The sequence below is a fragment of the Podarcis melisellensis genome (genome assembly GCF_964234715.1).
Source record: "Podarcis melisellensis genome assembly, chromosome: 16".
NCBI classification, from domain to species: domain Eukaryota; kingdom Metazoa; phylum Chordata; class Lepidosauria; order Squamata; family Lacertidae; genus Podarcis; species Podarcis melisellensis.
Window position 1 is genome coordinate 20,157,521 of NC_138533.1, and position 17,719 is coordinate 20,175,239.

Below are 17,719 nucleotides of genomic sequence, written 5' to 3' on the forward strand. Positions count from 1 at the left end.
TACATGTTTAGCATTTCCTTTGTGCACACGTGGCTGTCTTATTTATTCAGCATTCTGTTTTCCTTTCAAGCTGTTGCACTGCTAATAGTGACCTGGCTCCAGCCACTTGGTAGATGCTTTTAAAAAAAACACATTTATTTGTAAAGCTTGGTGTATTTTTTTGTTTAGTCTCTTTCCTGTGCCGTATCAGAAAGCTCCTTACTGGTTGTTGACGAGATCTCTTGTGGCATGCTATGGATGAGGCTTTAATAAGACAGATCTCTGTACAGTGGTACCTCGGGTTAAGAACTTAATTCGTTCTGGAGATCCATTCTTAACCTGAAACTGTTCTTAACCTGAGGCACCACTTTAGCTAATGGGGCCTCCCGCTGCTGCCACACCGCCACAGTGCGGTTTCTGTTCTCACCCTGAAGCAAAGTTCTTAACCCAAGGTACTATTTCTGGGTTAGCGGAGTCTGTAACCTGGAGCGTCCGTAACCCGAGGTACCACTGTATCCACTTCCCATTTAGATGAAAGTTGTGTGAAGAAACCATAAACACAGCCATATAACTCTTCCTGTTTCCCCTTATCTGCTCTTAGCAACGTCCCCAGTGTTGGGAGTCTGGCCGATCAAGACTACATTCAGATGAACACTCCCCAGATGAGCACTCCAGTGACGCTAAACAGCGCTGCCCCGGCCAGCAACAGTGGGGCGGGAGTATTGCCTTCCCCGGCCACTCCTCGTTTTTCTGTCCCTACGCCACGCACACCCAGGACCCCAAGGACTCCTAGAGGCGGGGGCACTGCCAGCGGGCAAGGATCCGTCAAGTACGACAGCACGGACCAAGGTTCGCCAGCCTCGACGCCTTCCACAACCCGGCCTCTCAATTCCGTGGAGCCGGCCACAGTGCAACCCATCCTGGAAGCCCACAGCCTGTACGTCACACTCATCCTTTCGGACTCCGTGCTGAACATCTTCAAAGACAGCAACTTCGACAGCTGCTGCATCTGCGCGTGCAACATGAATATCAAAGGTGCCGACGTTGGGCTGTATATCCCGGATTCATCGAACGAGGACCAGTATCGGTGCACTTGTGGATTCAGTGCAATTATGAACCGCAAGCTAGGGTACAACTCTGGGCTGTTCATCGAGGATGAACTGGATATTTTTGGCAGGACTTCAGACATTGGCCAGGTGGCAGAGAGGAGATTGATGATGTGTCAGACCACCTTGATTCCTCAGCTGGGAGAGGGGTCCAAAAGAGCCCAGGAGCCCCCAGTAAGCCTCCTCCTCCTCCTCCAGAATCAGCACACCCAGCCTTTCACCTCCCTGAGCTGCTTGGACTACATGTCCGCCACTAGCAGGCAGCCGCTCTCTTACACAAACTGGAGTTACGACAGAGTTCAGGCAGAGAGCAACGACTCCTGGATCGAGTGCTTCAACGCTCTGGAGCAAGGCAGGCAGTATGTGGATAACCCCACCGGTGGGAAAGTGGATGAAGCTCTAGTCAGAAGTGCGACAGTTCACTCTTGGCCTCACAGCAATGGTGAGATTTTGCTTCTCTTTCGGTGTTTTGGAAAACACTTCTGGGTTTAATGGGTCTATGGTTAATTATTTTATTTTTATTGTTGTTGTCAACTTCATTTCAATATAAGGGTGGTTTACAGGGTTGGTTTCTCAAACATCTGAGTTCACCAACTCATAGAATTGTACAGTTGGAAGCGGAGCCAGCATGGGGCATTTTGCTGCTAGCGGCAAAGCAGAAATGCCGCCCCCCATTGCTGCCACCTCTGCTGCATGCCCACCCACCATGTGCTCACTGTCTTGCACTTGCCAACTGCTGCCTAGTAGCAGCAGTGGTCACTCGGGTGAATGCGCAGTGGCAGGTGTGCATTGGGCACCCAGTGAAGGAGGCGGTGGCAGTGGGTGTTGCGTTCCTCTGAGGCTGGATCTGCTGCCCCTCCCAGCTGTCTGGAGCCTGGTGCCCTGAGGCAGCTGTCCCACCTTGCCTCATGGGCAGACTGGTCCTGATTCAAAGGGACCCAAAGGGGCATGTAGTCCAACCTCCACAATGCAGGAATCACAGCACATCACTCCTTGTTGTGCTTTTAATTTGCCTTCAACCCAAACCTCAAATTCTTGGGAGTGCAAACTAAATAAAGTCAAGAAATATCAATATACAATCAACACTTATGAATCATCAGTCGCCATTACGAGGAATCTTAAAATGTAAAATTGTTGTATTATCAGATCATCTAATTAAATACAGAGATTCCTCACTGGCAATGGAGGTGAACATGCCCATGATCTTGTAAATTTTACTTTTTGACCCCCTTTCAACCCCTTTATTCATTCCCTTGCCCACCCTGCACAGTCCTATTTGTTGGCCAGACAAAATTTAATAATGCAGAAAGAGAGGTGGTAGCTCAGAGGTAAAATGCATGTTTTGCATATGGAAGGTCCCAGGTTCAATCTTTGGCGTCTCCAGTTTAAAAGATCACATAACGGAAAAATGACAGAGGCCCTTTGTTGCCTCAGACCATAGAGAGTGGCTGCCAGTCAGAGTAGACATTACTGAGTGAGATGGACAAATATACTGACCTGGCATGAGAAGCTTCTGAAGTTTCCTGGGTTTGTTCATTAGCCCTTTACTGCTGTTCATTTCAAATTCTGATATGATACAGTATTATTCTGTACAAGCAGGACACTGAAACAAAACGTTGCAGTGTGGAGTGCTTCTATTCGGGGTTCTAACTTCACAGTTCATTTTGCCCTTCCCTTCCCTGATGCTGACCTACAGCAGTCAGCATTCTATGCCAACTTCACTTGTCATTGGACTGTTTAGCGATTGCTTTTGCAGGTAAGCTGGTGGCCAATTTCAGTTACATTAAAATTCTTGATTTATTTATTTCTATTAGCAGCTCTAACATTCATCCCTGGGGACATTTTAAACACTTTCCCAGTTGACCTACCTGTACAATGATGTGATGTTGTATACCTTTTTTATGTCCATGTGTCTTGTCCTCCCCCATTTCTGGAAACTCCATCCCTCCTCCTCCTGGTTTTCATCCCTGGCCCAATTGTCAGTCAATATTCTGAACACTTTTAAAGTGGGTTCTCTGTACTTCTGTACTTACCCAGTGCCTGCTGATAACCTCTCTTTTATGCATGGCTGTTGACATTTTGTTTCGATCAGCAATGGCACTTAAATGATTGAATGTCATTTAGAATGTATGATGCTCTACAATATTAAGCTGTGTATGTTTTGAGTGCCTGTATTCTGTTTACTGAACTCCACTTATTTTAACAAGACTCGGCAGCCACTGGAAGCATGTAGGTCATGCATGTGATATTCTGCAGAGCCTTTTAACATATGGACAAGGGACTATGCCCAGTGGAGCTCTCATTCTTTTTCAACTTCAAACTACTTTTTGAAAGTCACACAAGGGTTTCAAGTGTCTTGCAAATTGCAGAATTGCAGAAAGCTGTGCATGCACATCTCAGAACTGTGGCTTCTGTGCACCTTCTGTAAGAGCTTCTTTTGGGTGAGGCTTCTAGAGAACCAACCAAAGTATCATTATCAAGATCAGAGTATAGTGTTGGATACCACCAGAAAGATGAAAAAGACTTCCTTGGAATTTTAAAACTACTATTAATATATTGATGGATAAAAAAGTAAGATACTCTGTGATTATTATTTTTTAAAGCAAGGGAATTGAACCATTTTGGATGCCTGTCACTGTATTCTTGAGTCTAGCTGCTTTGTTGTTGTTTTTCAGTTCTAGACATCAGCATGCTCTCCTCCCAGGACGTAGTACGCATGCTCCTGTCTCTCCAGCCTTTCCTCCAAGATGCCATCCAGAAGAAGCGGACTGGCAGGACCTGGGAAAACATCCAGCATGTCCAAGGACCCCTCACCTGGCAGCAGTTCCATAAAATGGCAGGACGGGGAACCTATGGTACAGCAAACACACCCATACTTTTATTTCTTTGTGCTGATGCAGGAGACCACTGCTTTCTAGATTTAAAAATGGCAGGTGTGGGATGCACATCGCCACGTGCGTTATCTAGTAGGCGCCATGCCAGCTGCGTTCCATGCACCATTCACACCCAATAGTCGTTGTGCTGGCTGCGGTTTTCACAGCAGCAAAACCTTTATTGCTTGATTGCAAGGCATTTCGGGTAACCTTTCAGTGGAGGAAGTGGCTCCATGGAAGGTGTCCGGAGCCATATGGTACTTTTTGCATCGAAAGCTAGTCTTGGACAGCCTGTCAAAGCTCATCCTGTGGTGTCTTGAGTCCTCTGACACTTCCTTCCCTGTTGATTCAGGTTCCGAGGAGTCTCCTGAGCCTCTTCCAATCCCCACTCTGCTGGTCAGCTATGACAAGGACTTCCTGACAATCTCTCCGTTCTCCTTGCCATTCTGGGAGAGGCTGCTGCTGGACCCATATGGAGGCCATCGGGATGTTGCTTATATCGTGGTGTGTCCAGAAAATGAGGCCTTGCTTGATGGAGCCAAAACTTTCTTCAGGGACTTGAGCGCCGTATATGAGGTTGGTGAGCAAGAGGGAGTTTCGTAAGGTTTATTAGGACTCGGTGCCCTCCCCCCCTCCCAATAAAAAAGCAGGTGTCCGTGACCAAAATTATAGCAAACAGCAGCCCTCGTCTTTTGTCTTTCATTTGTGCCCCAACAGATTACACCATCAGCATCTATTATTGGAAAAATGGCATAGCTAGAGCAGCATGGGAGGGCTAAAGGCAATAATTGGGACGTGGGTGGCGCTGTGGTTTAAACTACAGACCCTAGGACTTGCTGATCAGAAGATCAGCGGTTCGAATCCCTGCGACGGGGTGACCTCCCGTTGCTCAGTCCCTGCTCCTGCCAACCTACCAGTTTGAAAGCACGTCAAAGTGCAAGTAGATAAATAGGTACCACTCCGGCGGGAAGGTAAACAGCGTTTCCGTGCGCTGCTCTGGTTTGCAAGAAGCGGCTTAGTTATGCTGGCCACATAACCCAAAAGCTGTACGCCGGCTCCCTTGGCCAATAAAGCGAGATGAGCGCCGCAACTCCAGAGTCGGCCACGACTGGACCTAATGTTCAGGGGTCCCTTTACCTAGCCTTTGCCAACCTGGTCCCTTTTGACCAGTTTTAGTTTGTGACTCCCATCAACTCTAGCTAGCAGAAACGTGCTGAGGCTCATGGGCAGAGCCGTAGCTAGGCAATCTTGTGCCCTGGCAGAACTGTCCACATTGCGCCCCCTAGCCACTGACAAATTCACTCTTCTCTCCCTCTCCTCCAACCCGCCCCCCCCATTCAATTCACCCTCTATCTAAAACATTTTCTTATGAGGCAATAATTAATATTTCTGTTTATAGACATATTTATGAACATATTCTAAAGCCGTTTTTGTGTCTCCCCCTTGCTTGTGCCCCTGGCGGGGGCCCACCTCCCCCCCTCCCCATTTATGGCCCTGCTCAGAGGAGTTGTAGATTAAAAACACCCAGAGGGCAGCAGGTTGGCAAAGTCTGCTTTAAAGCACCAGAGTCTCTCTTAAAAATAACCAGGTGACGGCAAAAACTGCAATTTTAGCATGGACAATTAGAATAAGATTTATTATTTCATTATTGATGTATTTTGTATAGTTAAGTTTTTGCCTCTATCTTCAGTACACTTCTTTTTATTTTATTGCTATGGCTAGTAGCTGATGCAAATAAAGATTCTTCTGATTCTGATTCAGCAGATTCTCAAAGAAGCAGAAAATTAGTGTCATGTCCGGGGGTGTGGGGGTGTTCTTTGGAGTATACAAACCTTTTTCTTAGCCTAGCACACCAGGGGGATCATGAGGTAAGGAAAAATATCTACAGTTCTTTGAAAAATTGGCACATTTGGATTATATGCAATTTCTCGTGTTGGTTTTATTTTATTTTTGGAAAGCCCTGTTATTGTATAGCATTGCCAGTCCATTCAATTTTCTGTTTATTCTCAGAGGCACCCTCCTATTTTTTTATTATTTCCAGTCCAAGACAGCAGTAATGCTTCAATTATCCACTAGGATGCAGTAATGCTTAAGCAACAAGTCAGGGTGGGTAACAGAAACAAAGACTATTTCAGTTTCCACAATTGCAAACATTGTGGAGCAGGAAAGCTTCTGTTGCAATTGCTCATTGTTTTAGTGTGATATCCTGAGAGAGCTCAGAGTGCTTGAGTTCCACTGAAAGTCATGGCAGATAAGCACACTGGCATTGAAATAAATTGCACTTGGGCAAACTTGGATTCTTATTTTCTGTCCTTTAGGCTTAATTGTGAGCCAGTTGAAATAAAGTGAGAGATAGACTTTTTGTTTCATTTATGCTTTACCTGTAGGAGTATCCCATTTTTAAAAAAAATAAAATAAAGGTTGAATTGAGGATGCATGTTCAGACCTCTGAAGATTTCTAGAACTAGATCTGTGATTTGTGAATATGTATTGCACTACTACAATCAGTTTTCCTCTTTATGTCTCCAGATGTGTCGACTTGGTCAACATAAACCAATCTGTAAAGTGTTGCATGATGGGATCATGCAAGTGGGAAAGACTGTAGCCCAGAAGCTGACAGATGAGCTTGTGAGTGACTGGTTTAACCCACCCTGGGGCAGTGAAGACTGTGACAATCATTCCAGGCTCAAACTTTATGCGCAAGTCTGTCGTCACCACCTAGGTAAGTGCAGAGACAGAGTAGATTGGAGGCAATTCATTTCAGCTGGGCTCTTCAGCTTGAAAGCCCAGACACTTTACATTCTCTCAATGGTGCTGCCTGTCCCACAGGCTGCATAGGTAGCCAAGAGCAGAAGGACAGTTTTGATGGAGTGAACTCTAAAGGTCCATCTAGTTCAGTGTCCTCTTTACTTCGGTGGTCAGCCCCGTGCTTCTGGGAAGCATATAAACAGACATGAGGGTAACACCTCTCCTTATATATGGAGCCTAGTTCTCACGGCTAATAGTTATTTATTTTTACACTTCTCTCCGCGGGCTTGTGTTGGGGTGATTTTCTTGTAGTTGCTTAATCTTGGCAGGTATATCGTGTTTTTCCAACCAGCCTGACTTCTTTTACTGCTCACACTTTGTTCTGAATCTGTTGAGCCTTGGCTGAAAAACTGATGTATGTGATGATTCATGAGGTCAGTTTCTTGGCTGCTGGATGCGAAATCCGCTCAAATGGTTATGATTAGTGCACTATATTTTCTGGGGCATATAGTGGAAAGAATTGGCATTCTATGGCTTTCTCCTATGTGGCCCAGCTGTAGCATTCTCTGCTTCTCTGTTACTGCTAAGGAAACTCTACTCTGTCCTAAGCTTAGTCATAGACAAGCCCTCTACTATATGCGGGAACATTGTTCCTTCCTTCAGTAAGATACAGGTTCAGAACCATGCAACTTTATGTTCCACTCTATCCCCAAGACGTGGGATAGCCTACAGTGTTAACTTTCTAAAAGGGGGGGGGGGCAAGGAAAAACAGCTTTCTACTAATACATACCTCAAATCAAAAGGGAGGTCTGATCAAATTGTGTGGGAAGGAGGAAGAGGAGCGATCATTCCCTGGCCCATGTGGGGAACATCCTGCACACCAGTATGTGAAAAGTGCCAGCACCTTATTTGGTCCATTGAGTAATGGATGAGGCCTGTCCTTCCCAACATAACTCCAGAACAACTTCCAGGATTAGAATTCATATGCTGAATCCTCAGTTAAGCACATACCAGCGGAACCTGTCAGTAACGTAAACAGCCGGTTCCCAGGACATTTTGCAAAATTGAATTTATACATCTGTACTCCTTGGGCTTCCAGAACAAGCAATAAAAAGGAAACTTCATGATTTCCCTTTCCTCCCACTTGTCACACTGCAGGGACTCTGCAGTGCCACTTGACTCCCAGTCAGTAAAGTCCTTATCAAGGAAATAATTCTGTCTGCCTGCCTGACTCTTGTTTTGAAAGCCTAGACTTTGTGGTGCTTTTTTTGCTTGCTGTTGCCAAGGCTTGCCCTTCAGACAGCCTTTTTCTCGGTCCTGATTTTTAACATCTTTGCATCTGTGTATTCTTTCAGCACCTTACTTAGCTACTTTGCAACTTGACAGCAGCCTGCTGGTGCCACCTAAACACCAGACAGCACCAGCACCGCCACCAAGCCAGGAACAAACGCTATCCGGGAATTCTGCACCGATTCCTCCCAATTCGGCCTGCCTTGCTGCGCCTGGGGCTCCCCCAACTGGCAGTTCTTTCACCCCCACACCCAACGGAGGGACCACGAGCCTCCCAGGAGGCAACAGTTCAACCTCTGGATCCACAGTGCCACAGCTGTCAGCATCCTCCTCAGTGCCCAGTATTAACCAGACAAGCACTACCTCCTCTTCAGGGTTCAGCGGTGGCCTACCTCAAGGTCAAAACCCAATTCTAGGTGTAAATTCTACGGAGAGACCCCAAGGAAGCACAGTCTCCGGAGGAGATGCAGACACAGGGCATAATTCATCTCAACAGCAGCAAGAAGGACAGGAAAGGTAGGTCCAATGAGCATTCCCAGCAGAGGGTTTTTAGCTCTGTTTCTCTACATTTGTATGCCTGGTGTTCTGTAGTTTATCCCCTACATACTATACGATGACTGGTGGTTTTTGTTGCTGTTGACGCTCTGCTCACAATCTTGAACGCAGCATTAAGACTGCTAAAGCCAATTGATTTCAGCTGGGTTGCTTTCCGACATTTCTAGTCCAAATCCTGTCACCCAAAGGTCCCAAGGCAGATGGAACGTATAAATTCAAACGCAAGAGTAGCACTGTTAAACCAAATCAGAATACGTCAACATGGATGGGATTGCCCCAAACTAAAATATTCATCCTGAGAACTCCTTGTTAGAGGGTTTAAGGAGGCATAACTCTGTGTAGAATCATTGAATTGGAAGGGTCATTTAGTCCCAACTCCCTCCTTTGCAGGAACCACAGCTAAGCCTGTGTTCTGCTGCAACCAACGCTTAGGCTTTGGGATAGCCCAAGGTAACCTCGTAGCAGTAAGCTTCTGTCTCTTAATAATTCACTTTTTCTGTGCCTTTGGAGCAAGCCTCTTTTCTCAGGCTGTTCCCCCTTCCTTTCCCCCTATGCCTCTTTTCCATAGCCCCCCACGTGTGTAATCTCTTTACTGAAAAAACAAAAAAAATCCTTCCAGTAGCACCTTAAAGACCAACTAAGTTAGTTCTTGGTATGAGCTTTCGTGTGCATGCACACTTCTTCAGATACCTTCTTCTTCTGAAGAAGAAGTGTGCATGCACACGAAAGCTCATACCAAGAACTAACTTAGTTGGTCTTTAAGGTGCTACTGGAAGGATTTTTGTTTTGTTTTGACTATGGCAGACCAACACGGCTACCTATCTGTAACTCTTTACTGAAGATGTTGTAAACCAGCACTAAACACCCTGTTCTTTTCTAGTTCTGCAGAGAGGGAGAGGATAGGAATTCCAACGGAACCCGAGTCGGCAGATAGCCACGCCTACCCTCCGGCTGTCGTCATCTACATGGTGGATCCTTTCACCTACACTGCCGAGGAGGAATCCACCTCTGCCAACTTCTGGCTCTTGAGCTTGATGCGGTGTTATACAGAGATGCTGGACAACTTGCCTGAACATATGAGGAATTCTTTCATTCTCCAGGTAACTTATCTGTTTATATAGAAATTTTTATATTGGGCCCTTCTAGCCACTAAAACCCATTTAAAAGCAACCTCGGCAGCAGAGATCACAAGTAAAAATGACCTCAGCAGGCAAAAAACGTTTTCATTGGTCTGCAAAAGACAGCCAGAGAGGGGGCTATCTGTGCTTTATGGGGCAAGATATTCCACAGTATTGGTGCAACCACAGAAGCTCTATTCCTAGTCATCCTCAACAGTGCCTCCACACTCAGAGGGGACACAGAGAAGGGCCTCTCCTTCTGATCTTTGGAAGCAAGGAGGGTGATAAAAGAGGAGGTCCCTCAGGTGTCCTGGGCCCAGGCCACTTAGAGAGAGACCAGTTTGCCTCTTAGATTTTGAGCCAAATGGTGCTCTTGCCAGCTCATTATGTGCCTTTCTTATATCCACGAACCTGTAGTTTGCTTTGTAAGTACATGGCCTTTTGCCAGTGGAAATCAGAGCTCTAAATAGAACACAACATGACATATTGAATATAGCACATTCTCTTCTGCAAGATTCTTCCGGACAGCACAGTTTGTGCAAACGTTTTTAGAGCAACATGTCTTTTTGTGGGTTTATTGTGGCTTGGGAGCAGAAATTAAATTTATGTAGGGTAGGGTACATCACATACCCCTAGTAGCAAATATCTCATAGGACACCTGCACAGGACATCCTGCAGAACCATTCAAATTAAGATCTTGATTTAATCTCATTTGCTTTTCGAATGTAGCTGTGTTGGAAGACTGTAGCAGATTTTTTCTGGCTCTGTAGCAAGATAAAGTGCAAAAATCTTGGGAGGAAATTGACAGTGGCCATTAGGCACTCATTAAATGTGTGATGAGTCTACTGTATCCAGGAGTAGTGATGATGATGATGATGATGATAATTAATAATAAATAACATTGTTTATACCCCACCCATCTGGCTGGGTTTCCCCAGCTGCTCTGGGCAGCTTCCAGCAAAATATAAAAAATACTAAGTTGTCAGACATTAAAAACTTCCATGAACTGGGCTGCCTTTTGATGTTTTCTAAAAGTTGTGTAATTCTTTATCTCCCTGACATCTGATAGGAGGGTATTCCACAGGGAGGGTGCCACTGCCAAGAAGGCCCTCTGCCTGGAGCCCTTTGATTACTACACACAATTAGTTCAGTGTTTGTTCTGTAATAATCTTGACCTCCAGATGAGTCTGAGGTTTAATTCTCACAAACAGCAAAGTAAACCTGTATCTGGAGTATTAACAGCATGTGCAGCTCATGCGATGGAGCACTTACCCATGGGGGAAAATTACCTCCGTGTATTTATTTTATTTACAGCATTTCTATACCACTTAATACACTAAGTGGACAGAAAACTGAAGCAGCAACAGTAATATTTTTAAACAAAAATATTGCAAAAATACAGAGTTACATATAAAAATGTTACATTAATACAAAGTTACATTTAGACACACACACACACACACACATATATATATATATATATATATATATATATATATATATATATATATATATAAAAATATGAGAGAGAGAGAGATCAGTTCATTTTCCTTCTGACACACCCTCCTTCTCAGCCTCTGGGTTCTCACCCAGGATCCCCCCAAAACTCTCAGCTCACCCATAAAAGTCTCACAACGAGAAGACAAGTCTCTCACTCTCTCACTGCTTTGTATGAGCAGGCCCACAGCTGTACCCCATTCAGCTGCACTCTCCACACCCAGTTCCAGGTACAACAGCAGGTTTCCCAGGGAGTCCAAAGAATGGGAAAGTGCGCCCCCCCCAGCTCTTTCTTCACTCCCTGTCCTCTCCTCCTCTGCCTCCAACTAGATAGAGTTAGCCTGTCAGGGAGAAGCCTTGGCCAAGACCTTTTCTACTCGATAGCCAGCTTTCTATATGGAAGCCTCATTTCTGGATGAAAGAATTTTCCATCCTCTTGAGTTCCTATCTTTGTGAAGTCAAACGGCCAAGGAGCAGGTTTCCTACTGCAGATGCTGTTTTTGAGAGCCTGGCTTAAAACATAGCTTTTCTGAGAAGTACTTGGGTGTCAGAGGTTCTCTTGAAGGCATGGCGTTGCAGTACATCAGACATGCACATGAAAATTGCTTCTATATGACTAAGCAGTGGCATAATGGGACTCTATTATTGATAGCGGGTTCTCTCCATGCTATTGAAATGGCATCAGTTTGTGTGAACTCGCTCAGCTCACCCCAGTCTGTGGCAAATGGCTCATGTTGTAGAACAGGCAGAATAACAGTGATTGCTTCACACATTAAGGGAACAGCGTGTCCAAATTTTCTACTCTCAAAAAGCTACAACCTCCAAAACAGTTTAAAAATTATCAGGTTTCTTGCTTGCCTTCACTTTTGTGTATATGGGCAAAAAAAATATTTTATGGGTGCCCCTTAAATATTAAACATGTGAACAGGTCCTAAGATGAGCCTTATAATCCTGACTTGGTTCCTCTGTCTATCACACTCTAGATTGTGCCTTGCCAATACATGCTGCAGACCATGAAGGACGAGCAAGTCTTTTACATTCAGCACTTGAAGTCTCTGGCGTTCTCTGTCTACTGCCAGTGCAGGCAACCGCTGCCCACACAGATCCACATCAAGTCCCTGACCGGCTTTGGGCCAGCAGCCAACATCGAGATGACTCTCAAGAACCCGGAGGTGAGTGCTCTAACAAACACACACAATAACCAGCCCCGCCCTGGAAAGCTGAAACGGAACCCGGTACTTGGCCTAAAGTATCTAGTTGCTGACTTGTGCCCAAGTTATCGCAAGAAGCAGGCAGAGGAGGACACGGCAGTTGCTTTGAATCTCTGCTTGAGAAACTGAGAGCAGCGATAGACTCCAAGGCTACCGAGGCTGTTTCAATGCATTGAGGAGGTTAACTGCACAGCTGGGTTTGCGGTCTAACCCTGCCACCCTGAATTTTAGAAGCCTCAAAGCTGAATGATCATTTGCTTCCTTTTCACATGTTACTAAACACCTTAATACGTTTCTCTTGGAATGAAGCAAACACACAGATGCATTGTCTCATCACCCTTAGGTCAGTAGAACTTCCAACTGTGCAAATCAGCAGAACAGAACTAAACTAAACTAAACTAAACTAAACTAAACTAAACTAAACTAAACTAAAAACTAAACTAAACTAAACACCACCCAGAAATATGACACTGCAAAAATAATAAATAAAAATGGTGGTGTCAAATGCTGTCTTCCTTGAGCCAAGGATTTATCAGTTGCATAGTGGAACCTGCTCAGTCCAGAATGAGCACCTCCATTGACTTATATATACACTCAGGGTTTCTAAAGTAAGCAGAACAAGGTGTCTACAACAGTGCATATAACCATAAAAGATTAATATAAAATTATCTCACGTGGCTTGACTCTTTTATATGTGATATATATATATGTAATTCGTGTATTCTTTGGCATGTCACTATTTGAGGAGAAAGGACAACGACCATACGCTAGCAGTTGAGGCATAAGCTCATGCTTGATGCAAGAAGCTCACTTGGGTCAGAGCCGACAAATTCCACGTAGAAATCTGTTTAAATGCCATTCCTCCTCCATCTCAATTCAAAACTTTTTTACATATTGTGATGAGAGAGAGGAGAGCGGAGGGAGTGGATGAATGGGCACAACACCTGTCCTTGCTCTGAAAAGAAAAAAAAGGAAAAAGCTATGTTCTGAGCTTGTTTTGAGAAGTTTGTATGAAGTGGCTGCCCCACTACGCAATGGATTTTTATTTATTTATTTGAGGTATTGATATGCTGCTTAATCATTAAGTGGTGTACACAAAATTACAATTTAAAGTAAACCACACAAAGGGCAATAACAAGAAGGGTGCCTGCCTAATCTCAGATGGGAGGGAGTGCCACAGGCGTGGGCCTCCAACACTGAATGCACTGCTTCTAGCCATAGAGGACCATGGAGGATTGTAGGGATCAGATCATCCTTAAGATGAAAATCTTGAGATATTTGCTGTTTGAGTGTTCAAGGCGTACAGTGCTGGTAGCTCTCCACAGCCCTTGCTTCAGACAAATGGCATACCATAAGCAGAGAGCTGCTGTGACCTTAAAAGCCTTTTCAACATCTTACGTGATGTCTTCTTCTTTTTACAGCGGCCCAGCCCCATTCAGCTGTACTCCCCTCCGTTTATCCTGGCACCCATCAAAGACAAACAGACAGAGCTCGGGGAGACCTTTGGAGAAGCCAGCCAGAAGTACAATGTGCTCTTTGTTGGGTATTGTTTATCTCACGACCAGCGGTGGCTTCTGGCCTCCTGCACCGACCTGCACGGCGAGTTGTTGGAAACCTGCATTGTCAACATCGATTTGCCAAACAGGTAGGGCAAAAAACCGGGTTTCTACACATAGTAGCTGAACATGCTCTTTGCACGCAGAAGGTTTCAGTCATCATCAGCATTTCCAGTTTGGGGGATCTTGGATGGCTTGGCTTGGCTGGACAAGCCCTTTCCCCCCCTGACATCTTAGAGTACTTCTGCTAGCCACAGGAGAGGCAGTACTGTATTATTATTATTATTAGTAGAAGTAGCATTAGCATTAATTAATTATTATTATTTCCATTTATAGACTTCTTACTACTTAAAATATCTCAAAGCAGTTTATGCACACCATGAGCAAATAAAACCATGTCAAGTGATTCACATAGCAAAATGCATAATATCCTTATGCATAAACATAATCTAAAATTAGAGAGCACTACAAGGTCACATAAATATAAAATTTCAAACAACGAAACATACACGCAATCAGCCATCCAATCTCTCTCATCATCCATTTCACACAACCACTGCAACCATTCACTACCTCAAGCATCATCAACTGCCCATACATAAGCTACTCACATTCAACAATATTGCAGCCCACATTTGAAGGGTCACTGCCAAGCATACACAAATAAGATACCCTCTGAAGCAGTACTGGACTCATGACCCATCACTGTTGGACCATCTAATACACCCCTCTCATCTCCCACCTAAGAAGGGGCCAGATCTATACCAGGCTCTCATCTTGGAGGGCATAGAACTACTTCCATCCACTCACTTCCAACTACAGAATCAGTTGATTAGGTGGACTAGTGGTTTGGCTCCGTTTACAGACAATTCATATAGTCACCCCGATGGCACTCAAAGTTCTTGTTTGGTTGCCCATGTGAGAAGAAATACTCTTCAATGTGAATCTATACTACTGCTTTCCAGTTCTTCACAGATGGAGCATAAGTTTTAGAAATACCATGAATTTGCACCTTAAATTAGGTTATTGCTACCCTAGGCTGAAATACAAAAATATTATTTTGTTCTCTCATCTTCATAGATCAAGGAGGTGCAAGGTATCGGCCCGTAAAATTGGCTTGCAGAAGCTGTGGGAATGGTGTATTGGGATTGTCCAGATGACATCACTGCCCTGGAGAGTTGTGATTGGACGCCTTGGGCGACTGGGCCATGGAGAGTTGAAAGGTACGCTGAGCACGTGCTCTTTAACAGGTTGCAAAGCATAGCAATAGGGACTGGCTTGGGGAACAAAGTTGCTTATTGGTATTATGTTACTTGGAAGAGAACCCTTGATGACAGCACGACAGCACAGATTAAAACCACACTAAGCCACAACAGTCTTGAGCTCAGTTTAACCCCCAGTTAAGAAGTCTGGGGGTCTTCACCTGTAGTACAGAATCATGTCTTCTGTTGGCTGAAAGGGAGGTGGGTGAGAAAGTGGGGGGGGGATGGGGAGAGCAGGTGAGCATGCAGAGCAAAGATTATAAGGAAGGGCATAAAGGGAGAGGAGAGAGCCCCTAAGAACTATGAAGCAGAGAACAATGCTGAGGGAACCAGTGTGTGAATGCAGAGCTGTGCAGACAGGGGTGTGTAACTGTGTTGCAGTCAAGTGGGCAAGTTTCCCCTTTAAGTTCTGGGTTGAGTACTGTTGGGGCTCTTTTGAGTGTGAGAAGATCCCCTGAGAGACTCATTTCTCCCTTGCTCTCCCTTTTCCAGACTGGAGCATCCTGCTTGGAGAGTGTTCGCTGCAGACAATCAGCAAGCAGTTGAAGGAGGTGTGTCGGATGTGTGGCATCTCTTCTGCAGACTCCCCCTCAATTCTCAGTGCCTGTTTGGTTGCCATGGAGCCCCAGGGGTCATTTGTGGTGATGCCAGGTAATAAGCCACATTAGAGTCTGATGTTGTGCTTAGTGTGTTTATCTTCACTTATCTTGTCCATTTCCACTATTTTTAGTGGGGGGTTGGATTTGTTTTCAAAATGATATATCTACTTTGGCATATGTTGAAGTACTGTGCCGTGTATTCAGCACTGTGAAAAGATGTAGTATGAAGAAGCGGCAGGAGGAGATGACATTTCCCTCATTCCCTCACAACCCTCAATATGAAATACATTGATCTCCTTTTCAATCTGACTGATGAATATTGTGTTCAGATGAGAGTAAAATTTACATGTGTTGAAGCAGTGTAACTGCTGCCAACTGGCTTGCTCCCAGACTAGCCTGAACTGCCCATCTTTGCTGGATCCTGGGTGCAACTTTTTGTCAGAGCCCAATCTGCACAAATTGCTTCCCCTTGAATGACCTATGAAAGCATCACACTGATTTGGTCCACATAGATTGGGCTCCACATGCATAAGCTTTGGGCAAGCATTGTAGCTAACACTTGGATGTCCATTGGACCTAGAGGAAGGAGAGGAGAACCATTAGAGTCCCATTCCCCTCTGCATATAGCTTCTAGTCATTATAATCTCCAACTCAGGGAACATCATGCAGGGATGAGCACGTTAAGTGTTCTAAATTTTGCAGGAACCTTCCACAAGTCCCAGAGGTTCTTTGCTTCAGAGGTTCAGCCTCCAAATAATGGGGAAAGGATGTGCTTAAGAATGTAAGAGCCTTGCTGCTGGATCACACCAAAGGCCCATCTGTTCTCAACCAGATGCTGAAGTGGGAATCTCACAAGCAGGACATGAGCACAACACTGCTTGTGTCTCTAAACCACATTTCTATGCATTCTTGTTACTTTTCAACAGTATCTCTTATAAAATAAAAGTAGCAGCCTAAAGCGATGTGGGCACCTTCCCTTTATATTTTGATTTTTAAACGTTCCCTGTTCCTGGAAAGGCTTCCCCCAGGGGCATATTATTAAAACCTTTGTCTTCTTCATTGCATGGATATACTGAGTTGGAGAAAAAGGCTGATTTGAATGCAATGGGGAAACCATGGTTTGACCGTTTGGTTCTCCGTTCACACTTCAGTTCCCTCACTAACTTTCTTGTTTGGCTGAGCCATGGTTTCCAGTTATGTCCATATCAGCAAGCTTTGCTTTGAACTTGGGTTGCAAATCCAGTTCAATCCATTTTTTTCCAATTCAGGCTTGGGGAGGATAAATGTGAACTGGAGATGGCTGATTCAGATGCAACTGCAAACCCTGGTTTGCTTGTACAAAAATTGTAGAAAGGATTAGTGTGGGAGAGGGAGGAGGAAGAACCCTACATTTTAGTCTCAGGATCAAACCATACGCAAGCAGCTGTTTTTCTGATGGGACTGTGCTGGTTTGAATCCATTTGTTCCCTTTGCTGCTTTTGATAGTCTTAATTTCACACACTTGCACACTCTCTTTTTAATGGTGCCTTGGCCATTCTGAGGCCTGACAAATCTACTCCTGCTTCTGTTGACAGATGCTGTCACGATGGGGTCTGTGTTTGGCCGCAGCACTGCTCTTAACCTGCAGTCATCCCAGCTGAATACGCCGCAGGATGCCTCTTGTACACACATCTTGGTGTTTCCAACCTCTGCAACCATCCAAGTCGCTCCAGCAAACTATCCAAATGAGGATGGATTCAGCCCCAATAATGGTAAGTCAGCTGCTGGGCAGCGTGTAGGGAATTGCCCTATAACGTTGATCAAAACATTCTTGCTCTGACAGTCATTGGCAAGTGCTGCTGCTTTTATACCAGAAGCATGAAGACAAACAATGGGAGCTTCTTGGTCATTGAGAAAAATGGTTTCTTCTTTTTCTGTTCAACTGA

The 17,719-nt window shown here is 44.8% G+C and overlaps 2 protein-coding genes across 2 annotated transcripts in view; both read left to right on the forward strand.

The window, feature by feature from the left end:
* SPRING1 (SREBF pathway regulator in golgi 1) overlaps positions 1-17,719 on the forward strand; it is a 268,478-nt gene that overhangs the window by 242,206 nt on the left and 8,553 nt on the right. The gene's annotated exons all lie outside the window — the stretch shown is intronic.
* Positions 1-17,719, forward strand: part of MED13L (mediator complex subunit 13L) — a 164,112-nt gene that overhangs the window by 133,858 nt on the left and 12,535 nt on the right. The window contains exons 17-27 of the mRNA XM_081892192.1: positions 581-1,527; positions 3,761-3,940; positions 4,311-4,534; positions 6,488-6,680; positions 8,062-8,512; positions 9,432-9,651; positions 12,150-12,338; positions 13,799-14,022; positions 15,014-15,156; positions 15,688-15,846; positions 17,369-17,545. Of these exons, the coding sequence (XP_081748318.1) occupies positions 581-1,527; positions 3,761-3,940; positions 4,311-4,534; positions 6,488-6,680; positions 8,062-8,512; positions 9,432-9,651; positions 12,150-12,338; positions 13,799-14,022; positions 15,014-15,156; positions 15,688-15,846; positions 17,369-17,545 (3,107 nt within the window). The remainder of the gene's footprint in view (positions 1-580; positions 1,528-3,760; positions 3,941-4,310; positions 4,535-6,487; positions 6,681-8,061; positions 8,513-9,431; positions 9,652-12,149; positions 12,339-13,798; positions 14,023-15,013; positions 15,157-15,687; positions 15,847-17,368; positions 17,546-17,719) is intronic.